Raw genomic sequence first — 26,604 nt, forward strand, 5'->3', positions numbered from 1 at the left:
ATTTATTTCAGAATTGTAAGTAATATGTAAGTAATATCCTTATGTAATATGCACAATTTTATTCTCTCGTCTTTTCCCACCAAACCCAATACAAGCTTGTGAATCAACTAGTTTTAATCTGAAGGCTAAATGTATTGATTAAAAAAAACAAAATAAATGGAAATCCTAAGTGTTGTCATACTTCAAAGTTACTCAATTGTTTTTGTTTTGTTGTTTAATCACCATTAAGTCATTTCTACAATGCTCTCTCTATATAAAGTAGCTGATTCAGCATCACTCTGAATGTTGTCCAATGAAGAACAAGGTCTTAGAGTTCTTGTTTCCTCATTGTAGGCTGGTTAAAATGGAAAAAAATATCGGGAGTATTCTCTGATGGAGTTGCAGAAGTGCTTTCTCTTGCAGCATCTATTGAGTAATCCATGACTGCTGGACTTGTAACTACTGAACCACGTCTGGCTGCTTTGACTGCTGGCTCTCGAGCTTCTGCATTAATTTCCTCTGCTGATGAATGAATGCTGGCTATCACTGACATTTCTGTACCTGTTCTTCCTGCAGGCTGGTCATTGTGAGCCGTCACTGAAACATCCTCTTTTCTTGCTGTTGCTGAACTGTCTTTGGATTTCATTTGATCCTCAACAGGTACTCTTTCCTCTGTACCCATCATGGTCAACCCTCCTGCAGCTGTATCCTCTGCAATCACTTGTCTTGATGACTGGCCTTCAATAACCAGTCCTTCTGTTAGTCTGTTTTTGGCCACTTCTACAGTCGGGCAATCTGTAGCCACCTCTGGTAATGAACATTTTGTGGCTGTGGCTACTGGATCTTCTGCAGTAACATTTGCAGTCTCATTGGATGTTTTTCTTACTACCGTGCCTTCCATTCCACCCTCTTGCATCTCTATGGTCACTCCTGTTGTTGGACACTGAAATATTAATCCTATCACCATGGCTGCAGGATTCCAAACTGCTATTTCACCTGTCATTGGCTTCTCTGTAATTGTTATATGTTCCACTGTCTCTGGACAGTTCGTTTCCAGCAGATAGTCTGTTGACTCTTGAGACATTACTTCCTCTGGGTGCTGTATTGTTAATGGATGCTCCACTGACACGACATCATGTTCCACTGGGTTCTCTGATATTGGATGCTGAACCACCAATGGATTCCCCAGTTGCACATTGGCTGGTGGTTGCCTTGCAATTAATGGCTGCACTATGGCTGTTGTGTAATCTGTGCCTATTACATGATCTGTGATTACATTTTGTACCTTTTGATCCACTGAACCTGCTGTTTCTGAACATATTATGTGTGCTTGTCCTTGTGTGGTCACTAGGTTTTCTTGTTCTGGTGGGGACATTACTTTTTTCTGCTTTGCAGTTACTTGGTTCTCTTGTCCTTCTGCTGTACAGGTTACATGGTTAGATTCTCCAGCTGAATTTGATGGCCAGTCTTCCTCTTCTATTGAACATTCAATTTCTCCTAGCATAGCCTGCAAATGTCTTGCTTCTTCAAAAGCTGTTTCCTTTATGAATTCAGAAACATCTGCCTTATTTTCATTTTGTGTCCCCTTCTCCATGTTATCCCTTCCTGACTCCTTCTCGACACTGGTTGCTGATTGCAGATCAATTCCTAATGAGAAATCCCCAAGTACACTGTGCTGTTCACTCGTACATTCCAAACATTGATGTTTTGTATTGGTATGACTTTCTTTAGCCAATAAATTACTTTTGATACACATGGACTCGCAGTCAGCAGTTTGCACTAGTTTTCCATTAGTGAATACAGATTTGATCACACTGTCTGGTTCTTGTGCAGCATCAAGTGGTGCGTTTGGGATTCTCCCCAGATTATTTGTGGCACGTTCATTATTGGATTCCTCTTTGCCAATACTGTACATTTCATCTGTGTAGGCCAGATTACTGTAAGATGATAAGGTCTTGCTGGTGTTATTCTGAATCGCAGAGAGAAAACAAAGGAGAAATGCTGGTAAAGTAAGTCAAGTGAGAATATTTTATCTTTTTCCTGCCATTTGTAATTTAAAAAAAACATTCTTATCTTGGAAATTGACAGGTATATGACTCACTGTTATGTCCAAGTTAGATTCACAATATCCATGAGCTCCATTCTGTAAAAATTACCTTGATCATACACAGCACCGGCTCAACATAAATGTTTCCTCAACATTCAACCATTATGGAATGAGTCAGTTGCAGATTAACGGTTTCTGTACAGAGCTCCATGAATATGAAATCATTGTGAAATAGTCATAGAATCTCATGAATAAAGAGAATAGATCAAGAAATCTGATGAAAAATTAATCATCCGGAGATTTGAAAAATTGTAGAATTCTTATAGGGAAAAGCAATCGTTGTACATAAATACAAAAGACAGTGGAGAGAGCAGGATTAGTGTATCAAATGGACATTTCCCATTTGGTACTTTTTTAACCATAGAAGAGAATTTGCTGCAGCATATCAACCCCAATAAAATAAACAATACATAATGCCCAGATAATTTTTCTCTGCAAGCGCCTCTGCAATTCCAACTCACTATTGGTGATTCTTTTATTCTCAATTATATCCCCTCAAGCATTCATTTCATTGATGAGGGTGAGGCCTTGTCTTATTTTGGATTCATTTTGGTTCACAATTTTGTTGAAGATGATAATTTCAAAAACAACACACCATAAATTAATTTGATTCTGACTTGTGTTCTGTTGAATCCTTTGATTAGATGAGGATTAGAACCTTTGCAGTCCATTCGAGACAGCAACCTTGATTATGGGCAATCTCCAAACCCACACAGAGCCCCACTGGATTTGGTGAATTATACGTAGATATCTAACGTACTACATCCTCTAAATAATCAGTCACTAATAATTGTCACACTCTGGAAGAATAGAGAATAAATACACACTCACCATCTGGAACCACTTTAAGCTCTGAGGACACCGAGTTGTGAACAGAAAAGAAAATGAGCCGAGACAGAAAAAGAGAAAGTAAGTCATATTTTCCAATCAGATGAATTGTTGCACTTTCAGTAATTCTTGGACAAAGGATTGTTTGATCCTGCACAAATATGGAATTTGGTTCTCACTAAGCCTTGTGTTTCCAAATAGCACATTCTACATTGGCAATTCATAGTTAATGACAGAGGTAGCATAAATCACAGACTTAACTATTTTCCAGTCTGGGATGATTGCATGAAAAACAATTGCATTTCCCTACCACGATTTAAAGCACCTCAACTATCCTGAGTTATTGGTTCACCTAAACCTTAGTTAACTTAATCATTGATACTCAAATGCTTCTAGTTATTTTCTGGATTCAGTAGTAGGCATTTTTCTTAGTTTGACTAATTAATAGATTGCAACTTTAGAGTAACTATGAAATTTATGTCTCGTGAAATATGGTAATTGATAACTGCTTATTCTTTGATATATGTGGAGTGAAATCCCTGTCTGTAGATCATCCTGGACTCTGGTTACTTTTCTAATACCTAATTTCCTAATAAATTATATATTAATATTCTAGTTCTCTGGCAGGTGAGAATTTTAAATAAGTAAAACTACAGTAATGTCCACAGAATGATATATTCATGCTTGCCAATGAAACAAAAGCGGTGGCATTGTTGACTGAAAAGGTTGTGCTTCAGTGGAATTAATCAGATTATATGAATGGGTAAACTCATGGTAGATAGAATATAATGTGGACAATGTGATGCCATGGGCAAATGAGATCCAAATGATTCCTTGGAGGTAATGAATTGTTGTAAAGAAATGATTCATCCAATTAATATGGATTAGATTGGAGTCGGATTCCACAAATCAAAGGGCAATCATTCAGGAAACATCTAGTGTACTGCATAGAAGCAGATCATTTAGCTCTACAGTTTTGTTTGAGTCTTAAATGTTCCCAATTTCTCTTTACTTTGTTCCTTATTAGCTTATGTATGTTTCCCTTAAATGCATGTATCCTACTGGCCTTAACGAATTTTTATAGTGCCACATTCAATATTCTGACCATTATCCAGGCAAAGAAGTTTCTCCCTAATCCCATTATGAATTCATTCATTAGTGATTATCATTGTTACACCACGTAGAAATATTCAAACTGTTTTATTATTTTAAAGCCCTTAATCAGATCACCTCACAATCTTTTTCAGAGCAAAAAGCCACAATATTGGATTGGAATCTGATTGACAAATTTTCTCTTTCCTTTTGTCTTTAATCTGCCATTTTGACAGCCTTTCATGATACTATAAATAAATGTACATTTTCCAATATTGCTGACTGTACAAACATTATTGATATGTTAAGCTTAAGGAAATGTTATGAGACCACGAAGGACACAGATCAGTTGAAACGGCAGACCATTAATGTAAAGAAGTATGAAATTATCCACTCTATTAGGAACCCAAGGAAAAACAGTTTAAAGTTGAAAGTTAAATAATATTCTGAAGGTTTTGTATGTGATTCACAGAAAGAAATGTAGGCCTATCTATATGCTCTGGAGTTTAGAAGGATGAAACGGGATCTCTATGTCACATTATTTTTTTTAGTGAGCTTGACAGAATATATCTTAAGAGGATGTTTTCCCATTTGATGCATATAGGGAACTGGTGCTTGCACTCACTGGATAACGAGTCAGCTATTTGGATTAAGATTTTTTTTTAATTCACAGGAATTCTAAATGCTGCAGAAATGCAGTCATTAAATAATATTCAAGTTGTAGATTGATCATTTTTGGGTGGCTTATATGAATTAGGAAGTAATGGGGTATCTAGTTCACAAATATCTTCACCAGAAGGAATGTAGCAATTTTTTAGGATCCTCGCTACTATCTGAAAGCAAAACCTTGACAATGATGCTCACATCCAAAAAAATCGTTATTTAAAAGGTTGGGAATTCTGTGGAAGTTCAGTTATGATCATATTAAAACTTGGGGTGCTGTATGCTCTCGTCCTGTTAAAAATAAAATTAAAATAATGGTCCTGTTAAAAAAATTAAAATAATTACGCTCTGTTAATTTTGATACTGCAATGGCTAGTTCTCTTTTGAACATTCTCTTATTCCTCCAAAAAGTCCATAGCATTCAGCCTCATTGTGTTGAAACCAAGCAAGGGTCATCATGTCATCTCCAACTCAAGTGCAATATTTGCTTGAACTGAGGAATTCTTGATCTCCCTTAATTGTCCCTCCATCCTATATTGTTCAGACTTTCATGTGTCAGTACCATTTAATAGAAGACTCGCAGATACACTTAATCTAGATATCTTACCACATTGGTGTTTTGTTCAATGGCGATTGTGCCCCCATGTCTGCGTTGCCTGTGCCATTCTCTTCCATTATGTATGAGTAGAACAAGTGCAAAAATAAGGAAAATAACTAATACTGTCGTGATTCCTCCCACAAGCCCCATTTCCTTCGAACTGTACTTCCTGCTTTCCTTGGCAAGTCCAGTTGGAACTGCATATCAACGGAAAAATCATGCATTATATAATAAAAAATAAAAGATGTGTCTAAAGTCCAGGGAGAAATGCTAGAGTTTATTTTGTGAAGGTTGTGTGTTTTCTAATACTTGCAAGCAAAGTAATATCTTGCTCTAGAAACAAACTTATTATTGTATTTTTTTAAAAGTGCTGAACATCACCATTATTCAAATTTTCCGTGAAGTTTTCTTGGTTAAGATTGTTAGAGACAAGATTTGAAAGTCTTGTAGGTTTTCTTATAACAATTTTCGTGTCACTTCACATTTCAAAACTTTGGGGCTCTTACTTGTAAAAGTAAGATTCTCTTATGCAAGCAAATATATTCCATGTGAAGCAGTTGAACATTCTTTGTGTAATGATGACTGTAGACAATCATTCTGCTTTTTATCAAGTATTACATTGGAATCTTTTATTTTCATCTGAATTAGCCAGAAAATCTCAAATCAACATTGTTTGCATTCACAATATTGAAGCACCTCCTTTCGTCCTGATTGCATCGATCAGCCAAGATCATGAAGTTATCCTGACATATTTCAGTGACCACCTATACCATGAAATCTTGGACAGCTTTTTTGAAATACTCTGGAATTATCTCTTTCATTATTGATAGTGAGTTGTACAACTGGTCGAAACAATATAAATGGAAGGGGGAAGACATTCCATGCGCCCTTGTCCAAAGTAGGCACGCTAAGTGCTTATTTAGAACAGTGCATAATTACAATTAAAAATATTTCTACACTTGATCTCTCTCTGTATTCCTGTATTAACCATCTTGCTTGCCTTCCCTCTGTTCTACCCTCTCTGGCATCTCTCTCTCGTAGCTCTAGTTTTTATGCCATCCTGTTATTCTATCACAAAAAACCTGGTCAGATTGACTATAATTTTCGTAGTGCAAGGACATGCAACTAGTTCCTTCTGTATGTTTCTCACCTAAAGAGTGGTTCTTATTATCTGTGCTCCTTGGTATTGAATAACATGAATTATTTCCAACAAATGTTAATTCAAATCGATCTAAACACCAGCACAACTTAAACATTTGCCAGTTTAACAACCCAGCTATGAGGTCCTGGAAATATACGAATATATTGATAGAGCAGGTTTGATCTATAATTTTATTGACAGGCCTACCTGGCTGACTTGAATGAAGAATCTCAACTTTGACTCTTGTGCTGACCATGTCCCCTGATTGTTTGTCAGATCCAACAAGCTGTACAGACAAGTTAAACCAAAGTTTATTGTCCTTGTAACGATTTATGAAAAGAGTCGGAGAGAGAGCAAATTGCCATTCTCCCCACTGAGTTGAGTTGCATACAAGTAATAAATGAATGCAAACTGAGGACACTAAAGAATAGCATTAAAAGGGGGTAGAGAAAGAATGTTCTATGTCTTAACCTCAGTGCTGAGGCTGGACTGAACCCTTACCTGCAACATGTATTTCTCAGGTGCATGCAGCTGATCTGTTCGAGCTAGTAAGAGTCCTTCCTGTGTGACTTGGAACAGCTGTGTGTGATTGGAGCGATATGTCAGGGTGTAGACAATATTTGGATTCCTCCCCTGGGGTAATACATGGGCACAAAATCAAACAATAAGCATTCACACTGATATAGAGTGAATAGTTGAATTTCCCCACTGCTGCCATTCCATAATCCACTCACTGAGTCCTGGACAGTAAATTCTGGGCTGTGAACATCTCTGGTCACTACCTCAATGTGATGTGTTTTGGAGAACTATCTTATAATTGAAATGGGTCATGGTGATAACTGATAAGTCTACGCTTATGTATCTCAACACTGCAGCAGTTCAGTTGAAGTGAAAGGTTCATGATCATGTAACTCAGCATTGCAAAGGGTCTAAGAAATTAAGATTATAAATCCTTGAAGTATCTCAGTGTTGGAATGTGTTATGGACAATAGGTGCAGGAGGAGGCCATTCGGCCCTTCGAGCCAGCACCGCCATTCAATGTGATTATGGCTGATCATTCTCAATCAGTACCCCGTTCCTGCCTTCTCCCCATACCCCCTGACTCTGCTATCCTTGAGAGCTCTATCTAGCTCTCTTGAATGCATTCAGAGAATTGGCCTCCTCTGCCTTCTGAGGCAGAGAATTCCACAGATTCACAACTCTCTGACTGAAAAAGTTTTTCCTCATCTCAGTTCTAAATGGCCTACCCCTTATTCTTAAACTGTGGCCCCTTGTTCTGGACTCCCCCAACATTGGGAACATGTTTCCTGCCTCTAACGTGTCCAACCCCTTAATAATCTTATACGTTTCGATAAGATCCCCTCTCATCCTTCTAAATTCCAGTGTATACAAGCCTAATTGCTCCAGCCTTTCAACATATGACAGTCCCGCCATTCTGGGAATTAACCAAGTAAACCTATGCTGCCGGCCTTCAATAGCAAGAATATCCTTCCTCAAATTTGGAGACCAAAACTGCACACAGTACTCCAGGTGTGGTCTCACTAGCGCCCTGTACAACTGCAGAAGGACCTCTTTGCTCCTATACTCAACTCCCCTTGTATGAAGGCCAACATTCCATTGGCTTTCTTCACTGCCTGCTGTACCTGCATGCTTCCTTTCAGTGACAGGTGTTAAGGTGATAGGTGGACAATAAACTCCCATAGATGGTAATGAGATGATTGATTTTTTTAAAGTGGCTTGGTATTGGGTCAGGATGAAAGATTCATCGTGAGGTATCTTAACATGAGAATGTGAGAAAGGGTGAAGTTAGTTAACACACAGTCTACAGTGTATTGAGGTGACAGCATGTTAAATCCATTTATTTTTAAAACTTTTCTCCACTAGGATCATGGAGTCATACAGCACGGAAACAGGCCAATTTACCCATGGAATCCAAAACGAAATCTCTGGGAAAGGCAGGTGAATTTGCCTAATGGGTGGCTTTTTCAAAGATCTGTTCACATTAGCTATCTTTCTGTGAGATTGAATATGATAACGGTTCCATTCAATTGAATAATTGTTTCCTCCCCTCTAGTATCCCAGTCCCCTGCAGGTGAACGTTGGATATAAGACTTGGAGAGATTCCTTACAGTCTTTTAAAACTGCCTTGCAATCTTAAACATGTCCTCTGACAGCAGGAAAATTTAATGTTTCGTTTAAATACCAACACTTCATCATGAGTGAAGAAGTATATTCAACAAAAATATAATTTAACTCACATTTTTAAAATCCTGGTCTATTGCTTCCAGCAGTAAGAGCTTATTGCCGTAAGTAACTACCACGGCAAATGGGTTTGGTTGCTCCTGAATGAATCCCTCATACTTGGTGGCATTAAACTGTGGCCGATAGCGATTCTGGGCCAAAACACGAATTTGCACTGTTGTCACTGTGTACTTTGTAGGATCATCAACTTGGGAGGCCTGGAAATAAAACAACATTCATGTAATGTTGTGGAGGTTCTGTCTCTCTTGTTACTTACAGCCTCCACTTACTCTTAACTATATTACCTATGTTTCTCCCTTCACACTCAATCATTTTGATCCGACTCACAGATGCTGCCAGCCCTGCAGAGATGTCCTGCACCTGAGATGATTGGCTTCCAGAACCACAACTGTCTTCTTTTGTGCTGGAATAGCCAGTGACTATTTAGTGCCTCACAAATACGCAAAGAGCTGGAATAACTCAGTGGGTCAGACTAAAGAAAGGTGACAACCCCAAAAATCGCCAGGGATGCTACCTGAGCTGTTGAGTTACTACAATACTGTGCCAGTGTTCAAGAAAAACAACTGCAAAAAAGGCTAATTGTTCATTGTCACATTGATTCTGTTTAAAGCCAGAAATAATCATTAATTATATTTTCTTTACCATGACAGTCAGAGAGAACAAGGGGGTCTTTATCAAGCTCCGAACTGGCCACCTCATCATTATCGCTCCAGTAACATTGTTGACTTCAAATCTACCATTATCGCCACCTGAAGAATAGAAGGAACAGTGAGAACTAGCCCAGTCTCTAACTGGTCCTGTTCCACTAAATGTACTGTGTGTGTGGCCAGGCTTTCCTGCTGAGGTTTCCTATCTTCCTCATTGTTAGTCCCAATTTCAACCACCAAGACTGGACCCCATCTCTCCCATTGCTGAATCTCAGTTATCCTTCAGACTGGACCTCAACTCTCTTTGCTGAACAGAGGCCAGACTCCAGCTCTCCCTCTTTTTGCTAGACCAAGCTGACTCATTGAGATCTTACCCGAATCCCCCCAATGCCAGAACTCATTAAATGCTCGCTGAGATTAGACCTGAGCACACCTGCTGAGATTGGACCACTGATGTCAGATCCAAGTGTTCCCATTCCCAGATCCAAGCTCTTCCACCGACCCAATGCTATCACAGCTTTACATTCAGCTGTAACCACTTGAGCACTCCACCTGACTTCACCCCTGCACACCTCTGTTGGACCTCGCCCCATCCTCACCCAAACGCTTGCATTTATAGCATTCCCTGTTAGACTTCCTGCCTTCCAAACTATGACATGATTTTCAGATTTATTTCAAGCAAAAGAGTCGTCACTTAGACTGATTTGATTGTCTTTCAGAGTTCAGACCTGTGAGAATTGAATATGCAACTTGTGTCCGAAGTCCCTTGTCTCCATCTTCTGCTGATAAGGGTCCTGGGGAGAGCTGGAGAGCATGATACTGTAACACACAAAAAAATTGAAGTCCGCAAAGAAAGTGAATACTTGTCTTGCTGATAAGACTTTAGTCAACATCCAACCAATCAATATTCGGAATTGGACAATTCCCATTTTATGACCTTTTTGTTCGGTGAACTCCAGCATGTATGTGCGAGGTAACCTGCCTCTGCTGAATCCCAACACCTTATCTTAAATCCATCGTTGCAACAGCAGCTTGTATTGCATCCCAGTTGCATTGCCCAGTTCACATACCCATCTGGCTCTGAATGAGATTGTATGTTTTATGCAAAATAAGAATAAACATTCAATTTCATTTATAGAACTATTTTTATAACCTCAATGTTCCAAAATCCGCTTACTAAATAATATTTGAAGGTCATAATTTCCATTACTCATAAAATAGCATTTTGCGCAGCAACCTCCCACATGCTGCATGTCAATATTGAGAGAGATACACCGATCAGCCAAAACATTATGACCACTGACAGGTGAAGAGAATAGCATTGATTATCTTGTTACAATGGCACCTGTCAAGGGGTGAGATATATTAGGCAGCAAGTGAACAGCGAGTTCTTGAAGTTGATGTGTTGGATGCAGGAGAAATGGGCAGCAGTAAAGACCTGAGTGACTTTGACAAGGGCCAAGTTGTTATGGCCAGACGACTGGGTCAGAGCATCTCTGAAACAGCAAGGCTTATGGGGTGCTCCCGGTCAGCAGTGGTGAGTACCTACCGACAGTGGTCCGAGGAGGGACAAACCACAAACTGGCGACAGGGTGTTGGGTGCCCAAGGCTCATCGATGCGCGAGGGCAACGAAGCCTATCCCGTCTGGTCCAAACCGACCAAAGGTCTACTGTGTCACAGAAAATTTTAATGGTGGCCATGGGAGGAATGTGTCATAATACACAGTGCATCGCACCCTGCTGTGTATGGAGCTGCACACGGAGGACCAACAGCATATTATGCAGGTGGTCATAATGTTTTGGCTCATCAGGTCATAATGTTTTGGCTCATCAGTGTACATTAATCAGAATACTGCTCTTTGAAATAATGCCATAGAACTACTGAGTTCACCAAGGGAGTACACAGTACTTTGGTTTAATATTTGTTCTGAAAGATGGCACTGCTAACTGTGCAAACACCCCTCCCCCCCACCCCCCAATCCCCTCCTACCCCCACCATTAATATTTTGGAAAGTCAATAGACAATAGGTGCAGGAGGAGGCCATTCAGCCCTTCGAGCCAGCACCGCCATTCAATGTGATCATGGCCAATCATCCACAATCAGTACCCCGTTCCTGCCCTCTCCCCATACCCCATGACTCCACTATCATTAAGAGCTCTATCTAACTCTCTCTTGAAAGCATCCAGAGACATCAAACATTGTGTGTTTAGATCAGAAAAATAGATCATATTATTTGGAAAAAAAAAATTTAAAGTTAATTTGAGGAGCAACAGGAATCTGGGAGTATACATTTACAAATATTTATAGTTGTAATGGATGTTAATGGACCGTGAAAATATAGCTAGAAATAGTCCAATAATACAATACAACTAACAATACTTCTTTCTCTTAATTTGACACCTTTTTGAATTGTTGCCTTCTTAATGGGATTTGTTTTTAAATTAGAATTTTTGTTGTTGATGGGCTTCTGCAGCACCAACTTATATCAGACCACAGCAACCCAACAATCTGCAGCAGTAGACTACCTCGGTGATAGAAACTTCATATAGACATTTCTACTTGAGGTCTTTACTCCAGTAAGATATATTCCTGGAGATCTCAGTACAAGACCTGCTATGAACCACTGCACTGCAGAACTGCAGTTGGTCACTTGAAATGTGGTCATGAAACATTCCCTCTCCTGCCTTCTCACAGGAGGTGGAAAATAAACAGGCTCCTTGTTATCCAATTGGATGATTGTCTATTATTAGAGATTGTTTTACTCAAAATGATGTTAGTTAATTAATAAGTATTCAAAAAAAGTTAAGAAGTTGTGCATAAGTTTTATTCTTATGACTGTTCTGCTGATAGCACTAACTGGGAGATTATGGACATGAAATTCTGTAAACCTCACGCGGGTATTGAGGAGGAATATGTTGAGGAGGAATATTGAGGGGCGGCATGGTGGCGCAGCGGTTGAGTTGCTGCCTTACTGCGCCAGAGATCCAGGTTCGATTCTGATTACAGGTGTATGCACAGAGTTTGTACATTCCCCCCATGACTGCATGGGTTTTCTCCGGGTGTTCCGGTTTCCTCCAACACTCCAAACCCAGAGAGGTTTGTAGGTTACTTGGCTTCGATAAAAATTGTAAATTGTCCCTAGTATATTGGGGATCGCTGGTCGGCACGGACTGAAGGATCTATTTTCATGCTGTATCTCTAGACGATAAAGGAAACTGCTAAGATTATGGTTATTTAAACTGGAAGTCCTGATGATCCTGTGACGAGATTTCAAAATTTCAACATTCATTGTGACCCTTTCCCCATTGGCATTATTTCCCCCTTACTGGTAGCTTTGCTTCCGTGACATTTCCTGTGTAGGTTGGATTGACGCAGACTCTGGTCTTCCCGTGTGACACAAACTTGCATGGAAGAAATCTTGGATATTGGTCATCCCCATCCAACACACTAATGGTCACTTTTGCTGTTGCGTTGTATTTCTCCTCGGTATTCATTTCCTGTGTGAAAGATACTATTAGGAGGGTAAAGAAACATTTTCAGTGCGAAGACAGTTAGTACAACTAAGTCAGGAGGTACATTCTTAGGAATTACTGGAGTTTTTCGAGAAGAAACTACAGAGCTCAATGCACTAGTTGTGCTCACTCTACATTAGCAAACTGGGCAAAATCACATTGGAACAAAGATAATATGAGGTAAATGAGTTTTCATACCATAGCATAAACCTTTAGATCCAACTCTTTCTTGCTCTCATAATCGAGGCGTTGGGCCAGAAGGATGTTCCCACTGTTTGGTAGGTCAATCTTGAAGAATTCTGCATCTTTCTACAAAGTTAGACATTGATAAAATGAAAGACATCAGTTGTCCGCCTGCGTGCAGGTAGACACAGAAAACCTACCCATTAGATTCCCAACCTGCTGGCCTCTGAACTGGATCTTGTTCTCCTTTTCCATTGCAACCTTTCTTGTCTCTTCTGCTTTGAGATTATTGTGGCCTTTTTTCCCCCTTCCACTTTGAATGGATAGTGATCGCATGCTGGCGAATCTGTAGAATTGAAGGATACATTCCTACTCCTCAACAGCAATTTATTGAAATTATTATCTTGTTGGAACGATCCTTCCAGTAACAACAGGCCAAGGCCATCAAATAGACAGGAGCAAATGTGGATTCTCCTTTCTCCAATTTAAGTAAAATGCTTGTGGGGACACATAAAATGGGCTTTTCCAGCAGTCGGCTAGACATCTTTCAGCAGTACTGTGCTGGACCTTGAAAATGACCTCTGCACCTGCATTTATGTCTCAAGTGACAAGATCCAACTTCAAGTTATTCTCTGCACTTATTCTAAAACAAGCTTTAATCTGTTGGCACAACTTTGATTGTTTTGAAGTGCAGCTTTCAAACAATAGTGAACCTGCTGACAATTGAACGCACACTATTCTATTGCATACTCTGCACCTGTGATCTGAAGCAAAACATCCAGCCTCACATCCTTGCTTTCAAACCTTCATTATTACCTCATCACATTTAAAAGCCTCAGCAACATTCGAGTTTATTGTCTTCTAAAGATCAATTTGCCATGTGTGCAATGAGGGCATTTGATTATGGAAAAAAAAAAGTAAAAATTGGGATTATCATCCTCAGAACTGATTAGGTTAACAGGAGACGTAATTGTGAATATTTGAAATAATGAAGAGTTTTGATGGACTAAATAAGGATACATTTTATCATTTGGAGCATTAGCTAACAGATATACAAATTTGAGACAATTTCCAAAGCATTCAGAGAGATCAAGAGCAAAGCAAATAGTTAAAATCTGACTATAGTCAAAGCAAGTACGTAGACTAGTAACTTCCAAAAGGAAATTAAATAAATAGTTTAAAAGGGAACACAAGAAAAGCCAGGGGAATGGTACTAATTGGTAACTACAAAGAGCCAGTATATGCTTAATAGGCCAAATAGCATTCTGTGCTTATTAATGCTAAATAACTACTACTCCCATATAGGGACCTATTTTGCTACTTTGCAAGGTAGTTGTGTCAGTCTCAACTGGCGTAAACTTTTACCTACCGATGCTCTGTCAACCATGTAGATGAGGCCATCACCATCCTTATCATGAGCCTGCAACCTGAAGAGAATCTCGCCAATAGGTGTCAGCTGTGTGAAGGGGAAGGAGAAGGAGGAGCAAAAAACACAGTTTAAAGATGATTTCAAAACTTTGGGACATTGAAATGACAATTTTTAAGGAGTAGTTATTCTGAAGTGAAACTTGATGCCATAGGCTTGAAGAATACAAAAATAACTAAAAATAGAAAATACTGGAAATACTCAGCAGACTTGAAGTATTAACTCTATTTCTCTTCCCAAAGATGTGGCCTGCTGAATATTTCCTGTACTTTATGTTTTTTATTTTAGATTTCCAGCATTTGGAATTTTCTTTTGATTTCAAAGAGAAATATGCATTTATGTACGGTCTTTCACAACCTCGGGGATTTCCAAGTGCATTGGAGCCAAAAAATACTTTTTGAAACATATTCTTTTGTAATGTTGGAAATATAGTGTGCAATGTGATAATGACCAGATTATTTCATGTACTTTCATTGAGAGATCAGTATTGGCCATGACACCAGGGAAAACTCTCTCACCCCACTTCTAATATTGCTGCAGCATCTTTTATATCCAGCTGTGTTAGGTGAACAAATATTTGATTTAACTTTAACCTGAAAGTTGGCTCAATGCTACACTAGAGAGTTAGATCAAACTGTGTTCTCAGTCTCTGAAGAGTGCCCTTACAGGTTGCAGGTTGCAGGTTGACAAAATAAAATAATGGTTCTTCTTCAAAAAACATATTGGTTATAGAATTTTGATCCACATAAATTATCTGTTGAAGTTATGCAGTGCAGTGAAGTTGCAGTGACTACATTTCAATACGTAGCACATTAGCTATAAAGTACTTTGGGATGTTATGAAAGTGCTTTATTTTTTAACGAGCAATAAAACAGAGGTTTTAAGACAAGGTCAGTTCCTCACCTCACTAATGTTGAGTGGTTGAACACTTTCTTTCAGGAAAACCGGCGAGTTATCATTTTCGTTAAGGACTTGTACCATTAACCTGTGATGAATCTTCAAAAATACAGAAACATTTATTGACTCTATAAATAAAATACCACTTCAGAATGAATTTCACTGCTATTCTACCCATCTTCCTCTTTTCCTTTGTTCAAGTTGTGAGTTGTTGGGATTGGAAACATCATACCTGATAAGGTGGTAGAAACTAATTAAATTAATTATTTAAAAAAGTTGGGCAAGTGATGGAAGATGAAAGAAGTAGCAGGTTTGTGGACAAAATGCAGACATGTGACACCAAGCAATATCGCCTTTCTAAGAACCAATGTCGGCACCATTCCCGACTTCTCATCTGTAAGTTTTCACAATTCCAAGACACAAAAGTCATGGTTGATTTAAAACGAGAGAAGATTAGGTAATGCTTTTTAAAATATCTACCTCATGTTTTAAAAGTTTGGGCATTAAAAGTGTGAGAAAGACTGACTAATGAAGCGAGGAAGGTTTGTGGTGTAGTAATGGGTAAGAAGTTACAAAGAGAGGAGGAGGAAAGTTGTAGAATGAAATACAGGAACAAGAGGAAGTAAGAAGTGCACTGGCAATGAAAACAACAGGAAATCATACACCTCAGAGGTTGGCCATTCAGCCCACTGTCGCAGTGCTGGTTCATTGGGAGCCCTATCTAATCAACTGCATTTCACTAGTTTTCTCAGAATCACTATCAATATTTTATTTTTAAATACTTGTTCAGTTCCTCTTTGCCCCTTACACTTTCAGCCACTGCATCCAGAATGTATTGACGTTATGCATTAAAAAGAAATTTCCTCATTGAATTGAATTTATTTGTCATTCAAAAAAAAGTTTGAACAAAATGTCGTTACCATACAGTCATAATAAAAAGCAAACAAAACTCACAATTACACATAAATTTAACATAAACATCCATCAAAGTGCACCTCCAGGCACCTCCTCACTGTGGTGGAAGGTAAAAAAGCCTTATCTCTTCCTTGCTTCTTCAGGCAGTCAAACTGCTGCATCGAGGCGATCGATGCTCCCGATATTGAAGCCCCCGCCGGGCGATGGAAGATCCCACAGCTGAGCCGTGCCGAGCGATGAAAGGTCCTGCGAACGGGCCGATTCAAGCCTTGCGATTCGGGGCGGATGAAGCTGCTGTGGCTGGAGCTCCCGAAATGTCGGTCGCCAACCAGGGACATGTGAGCTCCCAATGTTACAGACCACAGGCCCCACAGCCGAAGCCTCCAAAAGTCGAGTCGCAGCTACAATTGCTGTGCCACCACAGCCCCCAAAAGCCAGCCAGCTCCGCGAGTCCACAGGCTCTGTGACCGGAGCCCTTGAGGTCCATCCCAGCTGCAGGTTGCCCAGCTCCTCGATGTTAGGCCGCAGCGCGAACAGAGATACGACATGGAAAAAAAGTCGCGCCTCCGTTGAAGAAAGAAATTTAAAAAAGTTTCTCCCACCCCCCCCCCCCACTTAATACACAACTAAAAATAGACTATTACATACATCTAACATTAACGATAAGACAAAGAAGAAAGAGAGACAGACTGCAGGCGAGTCGCAGCCACAGATCCACTAGTTGTTTATCTAATTGTCCTATCTTTTCAATAGTATCTTTGGTTGCTTCAAGCGAACCCATATTCTGTATTCTATAAGGCAGTCATGCCATCAATTTGTACGAATGGAGCTACTACCAATTCAGAGTGGAAGGAGTGCATTGCGGTCACAAGGGAAAACAACATCTGAGAATTGAGAAAAAAAGATCATATGCTGGGGATACTGAAATGAAGGATCAATCGAAGTGAAAGCCAGGAGACACTCCTTTATCCGGTCTAGTCAGAAAGCAGCTCACCACTGTCAGGAGTAGATAAAGTGCTTAATATAGGTGTATTTATGACACATGAGAGAAAAGGGAAAAAAGCAGATGTTGCTTGAAAGACAATAGACATCTCAGAAAGAGATTTACACAGAGCAGAAAAGTTGATGTATATTACTTGATCCTTATGACAAGCAGATTCCCAGCACTTGATACTTCCCATACATCAGGTGCAGCAGAATTCAAATGAATGTGAAACAAGTTAAGCATTTCCACTAGGTTCCAATTAGGTTAATGTATTTAGAAATTGGTAACCAGTTTCTAGAACTTCACTATTTTCAACTAATGAATTAAGCAGTGGTAGCTGCATAAAATGCCTATTTCGCAGCCAATAGTTACAGGTCTCAACTTGTATTATTGATACAGAGCATCATTAGTTTGGAAGAAAGAGACATAAATTGCTCTTCTCGTCTAGGTCAAATTAAAAAATGCCAATCGTTTTTTATAACTTAATCACATCACACCAAATCTCATACCAATTATTTTATTCAAAGCAACAGGCATAAATACAGAAAAAATATTCTGTATTTACAAGTTTAATATAAGGTAGCAGACATCCATATACCTGAGCTGAAGAAATAACATCAGTGCAGGTTATTGTGGCAAAGAGAAGAGGTGTGGTCAGTAGCTGTTAAAAGAAACACAAGATGCTGAATATTAGGGTAAGAGGAGGATTCACATTCAGAAACCAACATATTCACTGTTCCGGAGACTGAGTACAAATTGCTTGTGTCCCTTTCTCAAAATCATAACCAATGGTCCCTATCAGGAGTTATGATGCCTCTGGAGGTCAGGCCTTGTGTAATCTCAGTTATATTGCTCATGCAATATCTTTTAAGTTTATTTATTCATGAGATGAGGCACTAACAGCAAGGCCACCATTTATTCCCTATTATTACATATTGTTGAGAAGGTGGCGGTCTGCCTACGTAAACTGTTGCAGTCCATGTGAATTACACGCAATACCTTTACCGTGGTCAAGGAATTCATAGATTTCAATCCAGTCACAGAGAAGGGGGAAAAAATAAAACAACAATACCAACAATGACACCTTTCTTTAACTGGTCAATGTATTACTGTATACTTCCAAGATCTTCTACCTTCACCAATGATTTGCCTGCATAATTTGACTGGATCAGTTACTCTCGAAACTTCAAATCTCCCGTGCCGGGATTCCCAGAGTCCTCCATCCATCCCCCATCTGTACCTCTCGATCCAAAGGTTTGGTGGGCAGCACATTTAACTTGATGATTTTCTCTTCCATTCGAAACCACTCCAAATCTGTTCCTGTTAAATTCAAGTGTATTTCTTCAGTGGACAGGTTGCCATTCACGTCGAGTCTTGCGATGAATGTTCCATCCGGACTATTCTCTTGAATATCAATGGAAAGATCGTGCCCACCAGAGCACAGGTCACCTGGTGTAAATGACAATAAATTCACAATTCACATTACAGCATTCAGCTACCTGCTGGGTGAGATTAGTGGCCCGTGACAGATGATGTATTGTGGTTGATGATTTGAGTGGCTTTAATGGCCAGTGATTGGCATTGAATAGTGGGCAGTAACTGGCGGAGATTACCATTAGTCTTGCAATCCTTGATAAACCATTGTAACATTTATGAGTGTTTTATAAAGTGGAGATGAGTAAAAATGTGTCCCATCTTTACCAGGAGATCAGTGATTAGTTTTCTGATTTGGGCAGACACTGGAAATTAATAGCTAACGAGTGACCTCATAATTTGACCAATGATCCTGGGAAAATTGCTGGCTGATGCAGACTGGTGATAAGTAATTTCACTAAAGAACTAACCAGGCAGCTTTGGGGAGAGAATTTCATATCTACAGTGTACAATACCTTAGTAAGAATATATTGATACAATGTCAAAACTGCAAAGTTTATATTATTTCATAAAGCAGGCTTGGTAAACCCAGAAGGGAGAGAGTTCATTGATAGTCTATTTGAAATTCCAAGATTTTGAAAGAATTTGAAGGGTAGAGAGAAATAAACATTTCTGCTGGTGGAAGAGAGTTAGATAAGGGAACATAACCCTTAAATAAGATCCAGGACATTCAAGAGAGAGTCGGGAAACCTTCTTTAATGAAGAGATTGGTAGAAGAGTGAAATTCAATGGCTGCTAAGCTTCATTAACTTTTCAAAATCTGAATGGACAGCTGTTAGCAAGACAAATCTATTAAAGGAGATGAAATGAAGGGCTGCAGTGACAACCCCATGATCTCTGGGTGATGGAATGGATTCAACAGGTTGAAGGGGCTTCTCATAGTTCTGGGTTTCACTTTCATCCCATTGGACAGGGTAAGATTTGAAGGTAGGTTAGCAAATAAAAGGTTGTGCATTTTATGAGCTTGCCTCAACTTAAAATGTTCATCCTTATTGTCAAACAACTCCATAGCTACAATCTTTGTTGCATTTGTAACATTAACCATCCCTCCAGAATTCAAAATTTTCAATATAGATATTAAAAGTTGTCCCTTTCTTCTATTCCAGGTGGAAAAGATTGTGACATGTTTGAAAACAAGCAGGGGATTTTCCCCACAATCCTGGATAATGTTTATCCTTCAAACATCTTCACTGAACAGGAGATTTGCTCATGTTTTCATTGTTCATGTATATTATTCTACACAAATTGCTGTATTTTCAGCATTACAATAGAAACTGCAATTCAATGGCTCAGGAGTTACAAAAGCCACATCTGTATAAGCCAAGCCAAGTTCTGTATTAATGCAGATCAAAACACAAAGTGCTGGAGGAGCTTACGAAAACAGGCAGCATCTATGGAGGGAATGGACTGATGACGTATTGAAAAGGTCCCGACCCAAAATATCACCTGTCCATTCGCTCCACACATGCTTCCTGACCCGCTGAGTTCCTCCAGCACTTTGTGTTTTGCTCAGGATTCCAGCATCTACAGTTCCTGGTGTCTTCGGATAAACGCAGGTGATTTCTTCATTTATGTTCTTTTCTAAAACATTCTAAGTGAAGCGGAGAGTCTCTTTTACCTTCCATGAGGATTGATGCAAGCCTAGAAAACAATATGCCCATAATAAACATCCATAGCTTCAGCATAGTGACCCGATCCAAGGGTTGGGGTTGAAATGTGGCAGTGTATAGATATCCTTTGTTGCTCTCTTCTCAGAATCACTGCCAAACCTGGCCACGCACACCTCAATCTGGAAAGAGAGAAAAAAAGACCAGTTTATTAAAATATATCTGTGGGATGAAGAAGGTGAAGCATGTTTGGAGATGCCCAGAGGTGGTGGGTTTAACCCTAATTATCTCAAGGAGACACTTTCAGAACATGTATGTACTTTCTTACAGGCCAACAACAATGACTACAATTTGGAAGGTAGGATGTTTATGTCACATGTGTGATGACATCATTCAATGACATCATCAAGAAGGATGAGAGGGGATCTTATCGAAATGTATAAGATTATTAAGGGGTTGGACACGTTAGCGGCAGGAAACATGTTCCCAATGTTGGGGGAGTCCAGAACCAGGGGCCACAGTTTAAGAATAAGGGGTAGGCCATTTAGAACGGAGATGAGGAAAAACTTTTTCAGTCAGAGAGTTGTGAATATGTGGAATTCTGCAAGAGAGAGCTAGATAGAGCTCTTAAGGATAGCAGAGTCAGGGGGTATGGGGAGAAGGCAGGAACGGGGTACTGATTGAGAATGATCAGCCATGATCACATTGAATGGCGGTGCTGGCTCGAAGGGCCGAATGGCCTGCTCCTGCACCTATTGTCTATTGTCTTAATGCATGACTTATTTAGATGCAAATACACCATGGACAATTTCCTGGTTGCTATGTGGCCTCCAATGACACTGCTAAATGTGTTAGCATCCTCCTGATCACCTGTACGTGCCCCAGCTCACTTTCTCTGTTTATTTTTGTTGTGGAGTCTTTTGGTGAGCTGTTTTCACAGCCCCACACAGTGTTCTAAGCAGAGTACAGTTTTGCAAGGGTATTTCCAGTTTCTTAGGCACAATAGAGGTTTCACATCTTAATCCTACTATGAATGACACAGGCAGAGAGGTCTAGCTTTGGAGGGTATTTGGGCAGACAGTAAAGACTGCCAGTCAGGGTGGGCACTGACGTTGAACAGTGATGGATAGTCAGAGTGGACAATGATGGATGGTCAGAATGGGCAGTGAGGGTAGACAGGGAGGGATGGGTTGTGAAGGTGACAGTGATGGATGGTCAGAATGGAAATGAAGGGTGAACAGTGCTGGATAGTTTGCCTGGGCAGTGTGAGTGGGCAGTGATGGATGGTCAGTGGGCAGTGAGGGTGGACATTAAGGCAATGCAATTGAGTTGAGTCATTGTGCTGTGAGCTTTATGCATTTCTCTGTGGAACATTGGAGAATTAAAATGTGGCAAGAATCGAAAGGATGGGACTTAAAGGGAATAATTAGTGCATTTATAGGGAAGAACTGAGGGATTGGACAAATAAGTGTTGTTCAAGGGGCTGGTCCAGGTATAATGGGCGGAATGGGCTCTTTGCATTACAGGGTGCAACGACTCCAGATGGAAGATGGCTGATGTTTGTTGATAATGCATTAGAAAAAGGTATTTACCAATTGCGAGGAGAGCAACTGTGGAGGGTAAATGCTATCATGTTCAACTTGTGCCATGTGGGCTCTTTCGGAGCAACTTCTGTGTATTTCTCCATGTGCTCCATCGTAAAATTCCTGTTCAGAATGTTCACGTCACTGTACAACTCCTCCCCCTTCTGTCATAGAAACATAGAAAATAGGTGCAGGAGGAGGCCATTTGGCCCTTCGAGCCAGCACCGCCATTCATTGTGATCATGGCTGATCATCAGTAATCTGTGCCTGCCTTCTCCCCATATCCCTTGATACCACTAGCCCCTGGAGCTCTATCCAACTCTCTTTTAAATTCATCCAGTGAATTGGCCTCCAGTGCCTTCTAGGGCAGATAATTCCACAAATTCACAACTCTCTGGGTGAAAAAGTTTCTTCTCACCTCAGTTTTAAATGGCCTCCCTTTTATTCTTAGACTGTGTCCCCTAGTTCTGGACCCTCCCAACATTGGGAACATTTTTCCTGCATCAAGCTTGCCTAGTCCTTTCATGATTTTATACAACTCTATAAAATCCCCTCTCATCCTTCTAAACTCCAGTGAATACAAGCCTAGTCTTTCCAATCATTCCTCATATGACAGTCCCTCCATCCCAGGGATTAACCTTGTGAACCTACGCAGCACTGCCTCAATAGCAAGTACGTCCTTCCTCAAATTAGGAGACCAAAACTGCACACAATACTCCAGATGTGGTCTCACCAAGGCCATATACAACTGCAGACGGACTTCTTTGCTCCTGTACTCAAATCCTCTTGTAGTGAAGGCCAACATTCCATTAGCTTTCTTCATTGCCTGCTGTACCGGCACGCTTACTTTCAATGACTGGTGTACAAGGACACCAAGGTCTCGTTGCACTTTCCCTTTACCTAATCTGACACCATTGAGATAATAATTTGCCTTCTTATTTTTGCCGCCAAAGTGGATAACCTCACATTTATCTACATTAAACTGCATCTGCCATGCATCTGCCCACTCACTCAACCTGTCCAAGTCACCCTGCCCAAGTCACCCTGCAACCTCCTAACATCCTCTTCGCAGCTCACACTGCCACCCAGCTTTGTGTCATCCGCATACTTGCTTCTTCTAATTCCATCATCCAAATCATTAATATATATTGTAAACAGTTGCGGCCCCAACACCGAGCCTTGCGGCACTCCACTCTCCACTGCCTGCCATTCTGAAAAGGACCCGTTTATTTCTATTTTTTGCTTCCTGTCTGCTATCCACGTCAACACCCTACCCCCAATACCATGTGCTCTAATTTTGCTCACCAACCTCCCGTGTGGGACCTTATCAAAAACTTTCTGAAAGTCTAGATACACTACATCCACTGCCTCTCCTTCATCGATTTTACTTGTCACGTCCTCAAAAAATTCCAGAAGATTAGTCAAGCATGATTTCCCCTTCATAAATCCATGCTGACTTGGACCAATCCTTTTACCGCTATCCAAATGTGCCTCTTTAATAATTGATTCCAGCATCTTCCCCACCAACGATGTCAGGCTACCTGGTCTATAATTCCCCATTTTCTCTCTCTCTCGCTCCTTTCTTGAAAAGTTGGATAACATTAGCTACCCTCCAATCCACAGGAACTGATCCTGAATCTATTGAACATTGGAAAATAATCACCAATGCGTCCACGATTTCTTGAGCCACCTCCTTGCCGTGATGTAGACTGAGACTGACTTCCTCCCGCCCTCCGCCCCCCCGCTCCCCCCCCCCCCCCCCCCCCCCAAATCTTTGCACATCCCCAATCCTTTCCAGTCGTTACTTTAATTTCATGTTTCATGTATTTTGTGTTTTTATGACTGTTGGCAGATCAATTTCCCTGCTGGGATAAATAAAGTTCTATTGTACCATATGGAATAAACACCACTGAAGCTTCTCTTCATTCCTCACATTCACAGTGGTTCCCCGAGAGTATCTACTTTCACAAAGTGACCCACCAGCTTTATCAGCATTCATGATGTTTCTTGTAGGTATACTAATATTCACAGCTACTCTGTATCAGTATTCACTGGTTTCACAGGTATTAATACTCACTGGGGGAGAGATCACTCAGTAAATACCAATATTCTTCCAGAACTCTTGCTGAACACAGATAAGCAGCCAGGACTCTGTGAATCTGGATGTAGTCCTGGGACTCAGCGCGCATATAGATGGAAACATCGGGACCTCAATGACTATTGACACACTCCAACGATACACTCCCTGAGAAAGACTCATGTACTTATCTGAGAATACTGAGATCACCTAGGGCCTGGGAACACTGATTAATTCCCAGGATTCTCTAAAAATGAGAGAACCCTCTATGACTATTGTTGCACCCCTGAGGCACTTTCTGAAAGCTGACATACATTCATGATGGTCAATGTACTGAAATATACCTGGACCCCTGTGAATTCACTCTCGCTGCTCACCATGAAAACTAATTACTTCCCAGCAACCCAGGATCTCCTGCTAACATCCTCCCAGGACCCACTATGAATACTGACACCCTCCTCAATCTCCTGTGAATACTGACACACTCTCGGAACTCCCTGTAAATACTGACACCCTCCTGGGAATACACTCATGTCTCCCTCCCCTGTGGTACCGCTACAGGCCTGGCCACTCTGAACATTGACACACGGCCAAGATGCCTGAGAAACTGATAACTTACAGGCTGTGTGAGTACAGAACACCCCTGCTTCATGGAGGGCTTGCTTTCCAATCCAACTCTCCGTATTGCAATTTTCTACAAAATGGACTCTTGCCAAAAATTGACATTTGTTGTTACTTTCACATGTTGTATTTAATTGCTTCTTTTTTCCCACATAAGAGAAAGAGCGAATTTTTAATCTGTATCTGAAGAGTTTGGTGGTGATTTGTGATTTTCCATTACCCGATCTGCCATAACACAGACATAGATACACTCCAGAACTTCTGTGATTACAGATATGTTGTTGAGACCCTTTAAGGATGTTGATACATGAAGGACCCATTGTGAAAACGAACTGACCCAGAGGCCGCTGTGAACACTGACATGATCCCAGGGCCATGTGTGAATACTGTTACAGGTCGGGAGATACTGTCACACTTCTGTGAAAACTGATGCATACCAAAATCCTCTGTGAATATTGATTATTCTCCCAGAACACATGGTGGATGCTGATTCATTCCAGGACCCCGTTTTGAATATCGAACTACCTCGAGCATCCTCTGTGAATGCTGATAGACTCCAGTAATGCTCTGTGAAAGCTGATATCTTTCTGGGATTCTTCTAGAACTTGCTGTGGAGACTGATACTGCCCTGAATCCCTGTGAGTGCCGGTAACCTCCTGTACTGATATGAGTTCTACCGGAACCCTCTGCATACCAACATGTTCCCAGGCCCCCCTCTGAACATGGAGCACACTTGGCCCTTCTGCGAATACCGATTCACATCTGGAGCCCGCCACTAATACTGGGAGCCTCTGAGAACACTGATTCACTTGGGACACTTTGAGAATATTGAGGCAGTCCTACTTAGACTTAGACTACCCGTTCTACTTAGACTCACTGTGACTAGAGATATCCTGAAAGGACCCTATGGACTTATATACTCCGGAGACCTTCTGTGAATACTGTTGTACACCTGAGACTCCCTGAGAATATGGAAATGTTTCCATGACCTTCTGTGAGTAGTAATATACTCATACAATGCCAGAATCCATTATGAATTTGGATGCCTCTAGGACCTTCCGTGGATATTGAAAGACTCCTGAGGCAATCTGTGAATGCTGATACATGCTCAGGGTTCTCGGAATAATTCACAAAATCGCCTGTGAAAACTGACTTTGGGAAGTCTGTGATTACTGATTTACACCTGAGACACACTGTGAATACAGATTCTATCCCAGGACATTTTGTGAATAGTGATATTTTTTTTTGACAATCTGTGAATACTAATACATTTCCATGATCCTCGGTGAATACTGATACACATGTGAAATCTTATTGAGATACTTGAATACACACTCGGGGCCCTCTGGGAATACAAATATACTTCTGAGGCCCCCTGTGAATGTCGATACACACATGGACCCTCTGTGCAAACTGATGCAACCCAGGACCCTGTGTGAATATTAATTCTATTCTGGGACCCCCTGCATGTATAGATACATTCGTGTGAACCCTTGTACTGATGATAGTGCAATGGACCCTTTCATAAATAGTCAGATTCTGGTGACACACTCCCGGGAACCTGTTTAAATACCAAATCATTGCTGGATCTTTTTGTGATCACAGAAACAAAGCCAGGAAAATTGTTATTACTAGCATATTCCAGGGACCTTCCTTGCACAACACCTCCTCCACACCCTCCTGTGGAATACCGACACGCAAGTCTCTCATGTTCACAACTGTTTTGTGGGGACAGATGTGACTGAGAAGAATCAGGGTCAGAATTTCCATTTTTAGTTGCTGAGAATTCCGTGATTACCTTTTTACGTGTTTATAATACATTCTCGTCGAAATTAACTCACAATCCCAGCTGAATGAATAATTTATGCAGCTCTCACATTAACAACAATCAGAAATAATTAGTGAGTTAAATCAGTTCCAGCTTTAAAATTCAATCTGCTGCAATCAAACAAAAAGTTCACTTACCCCTCACAATCACTCCTGGAGAAACACTGTTGAGTTGCTATTCAGCAGAAATTTGTGGATATCCCTGGCTCTTAACAATTA

At 40.4% G+C, this 26,604-nt stretch overlaps 1 protein-coding gene across 1 annotated transcript; it reads right to left on the reverse strand.

Moving 5' to 3' along the window:
- Nucleotides 1-229: 229 nt before the first annotated feature.
- Nucleotides 230-26,604, reverse strand: cdhr5-rs (cadherin-related family member 5, related sequence). The gene is made up of 17 exons (XM_078420131.1): nucleotides 26,524-26,604; nucleotides 21,870-21,983; nucleotides 20,289-20,459; nucleotides 18,477-18,685; nucleotides 17,835-17,897; nucleotides 15,343-15,435; nucleotides 14,383-14,469; nucleotides 13,029-13,139; nucleotides 12,645-12,815; nucleotides 10,046-10,136; nucleotides 9,313-9,419; nucleotides 8,667-8,867; nucleotides 6,910-7,041; nucleotides 6,616-6,694; nucleotides 5,277-5,464; nucleotides 2,918-2,938; nucleotides 230-1,948 (listed from the first exon to the last, which is right to left on the reverse strand). The coding sequence occupies exons 3-17, from the start codon at nucleotides 20,353-20,355 to the stop codon at nucleotides 308-310; spliced, it is 3,261 nt and encodes a 1,086-aa protein (XP_078276257.1). The 5' UTR covers nucleotides 20,356-20,459; nucleotides 21,870-21,983; nucleotides 26,524-26,604; the 3' UTR covers nucleotides 230-307.

Source organism: Rhinoraja longicauda, chromosome 23, assembly GCF_053455715.1.
Source record: "Rhinoraja longicauda isolate Sanriku21f chromosome 23, sRhiLon1.1, whole genome shotgun sequence".
In the NCBI taxonomy this organism is placed as follows: domain Eukaryota; kingdom Metazoa; phylum Chordata; class Chondrichthyes; order Rajiformes; family Arhynchobatidae; genus Rhinoraja; species Rhinoraja longicauda.

Excerpts from the sequence above, each read along its gene's own strand:
- cdhr5-rs (XM_078420131.1), bottom strand. The coding sequence starts at position 20,355 with ATGCTGAAGCTATGGATGTTTATTATGGGCATATTGTTTTCTAGGCTT. Across the intron at positions 12,816-13,028 it reads ATCTAAAGGTTTATGCTATG|GAAATGAATACCGAGGAGAA; the intron begins GTATGAAAACTC and ends TCTTTCACACAG. Across the intron at positions 5,465-6,615 it reads TCTTCATTCAAGTCAGCCAG|TTCCAACTGGACTTGCCAAG; the intron begins GTAGGCCTGTCA and ends GTTGATATGCAG.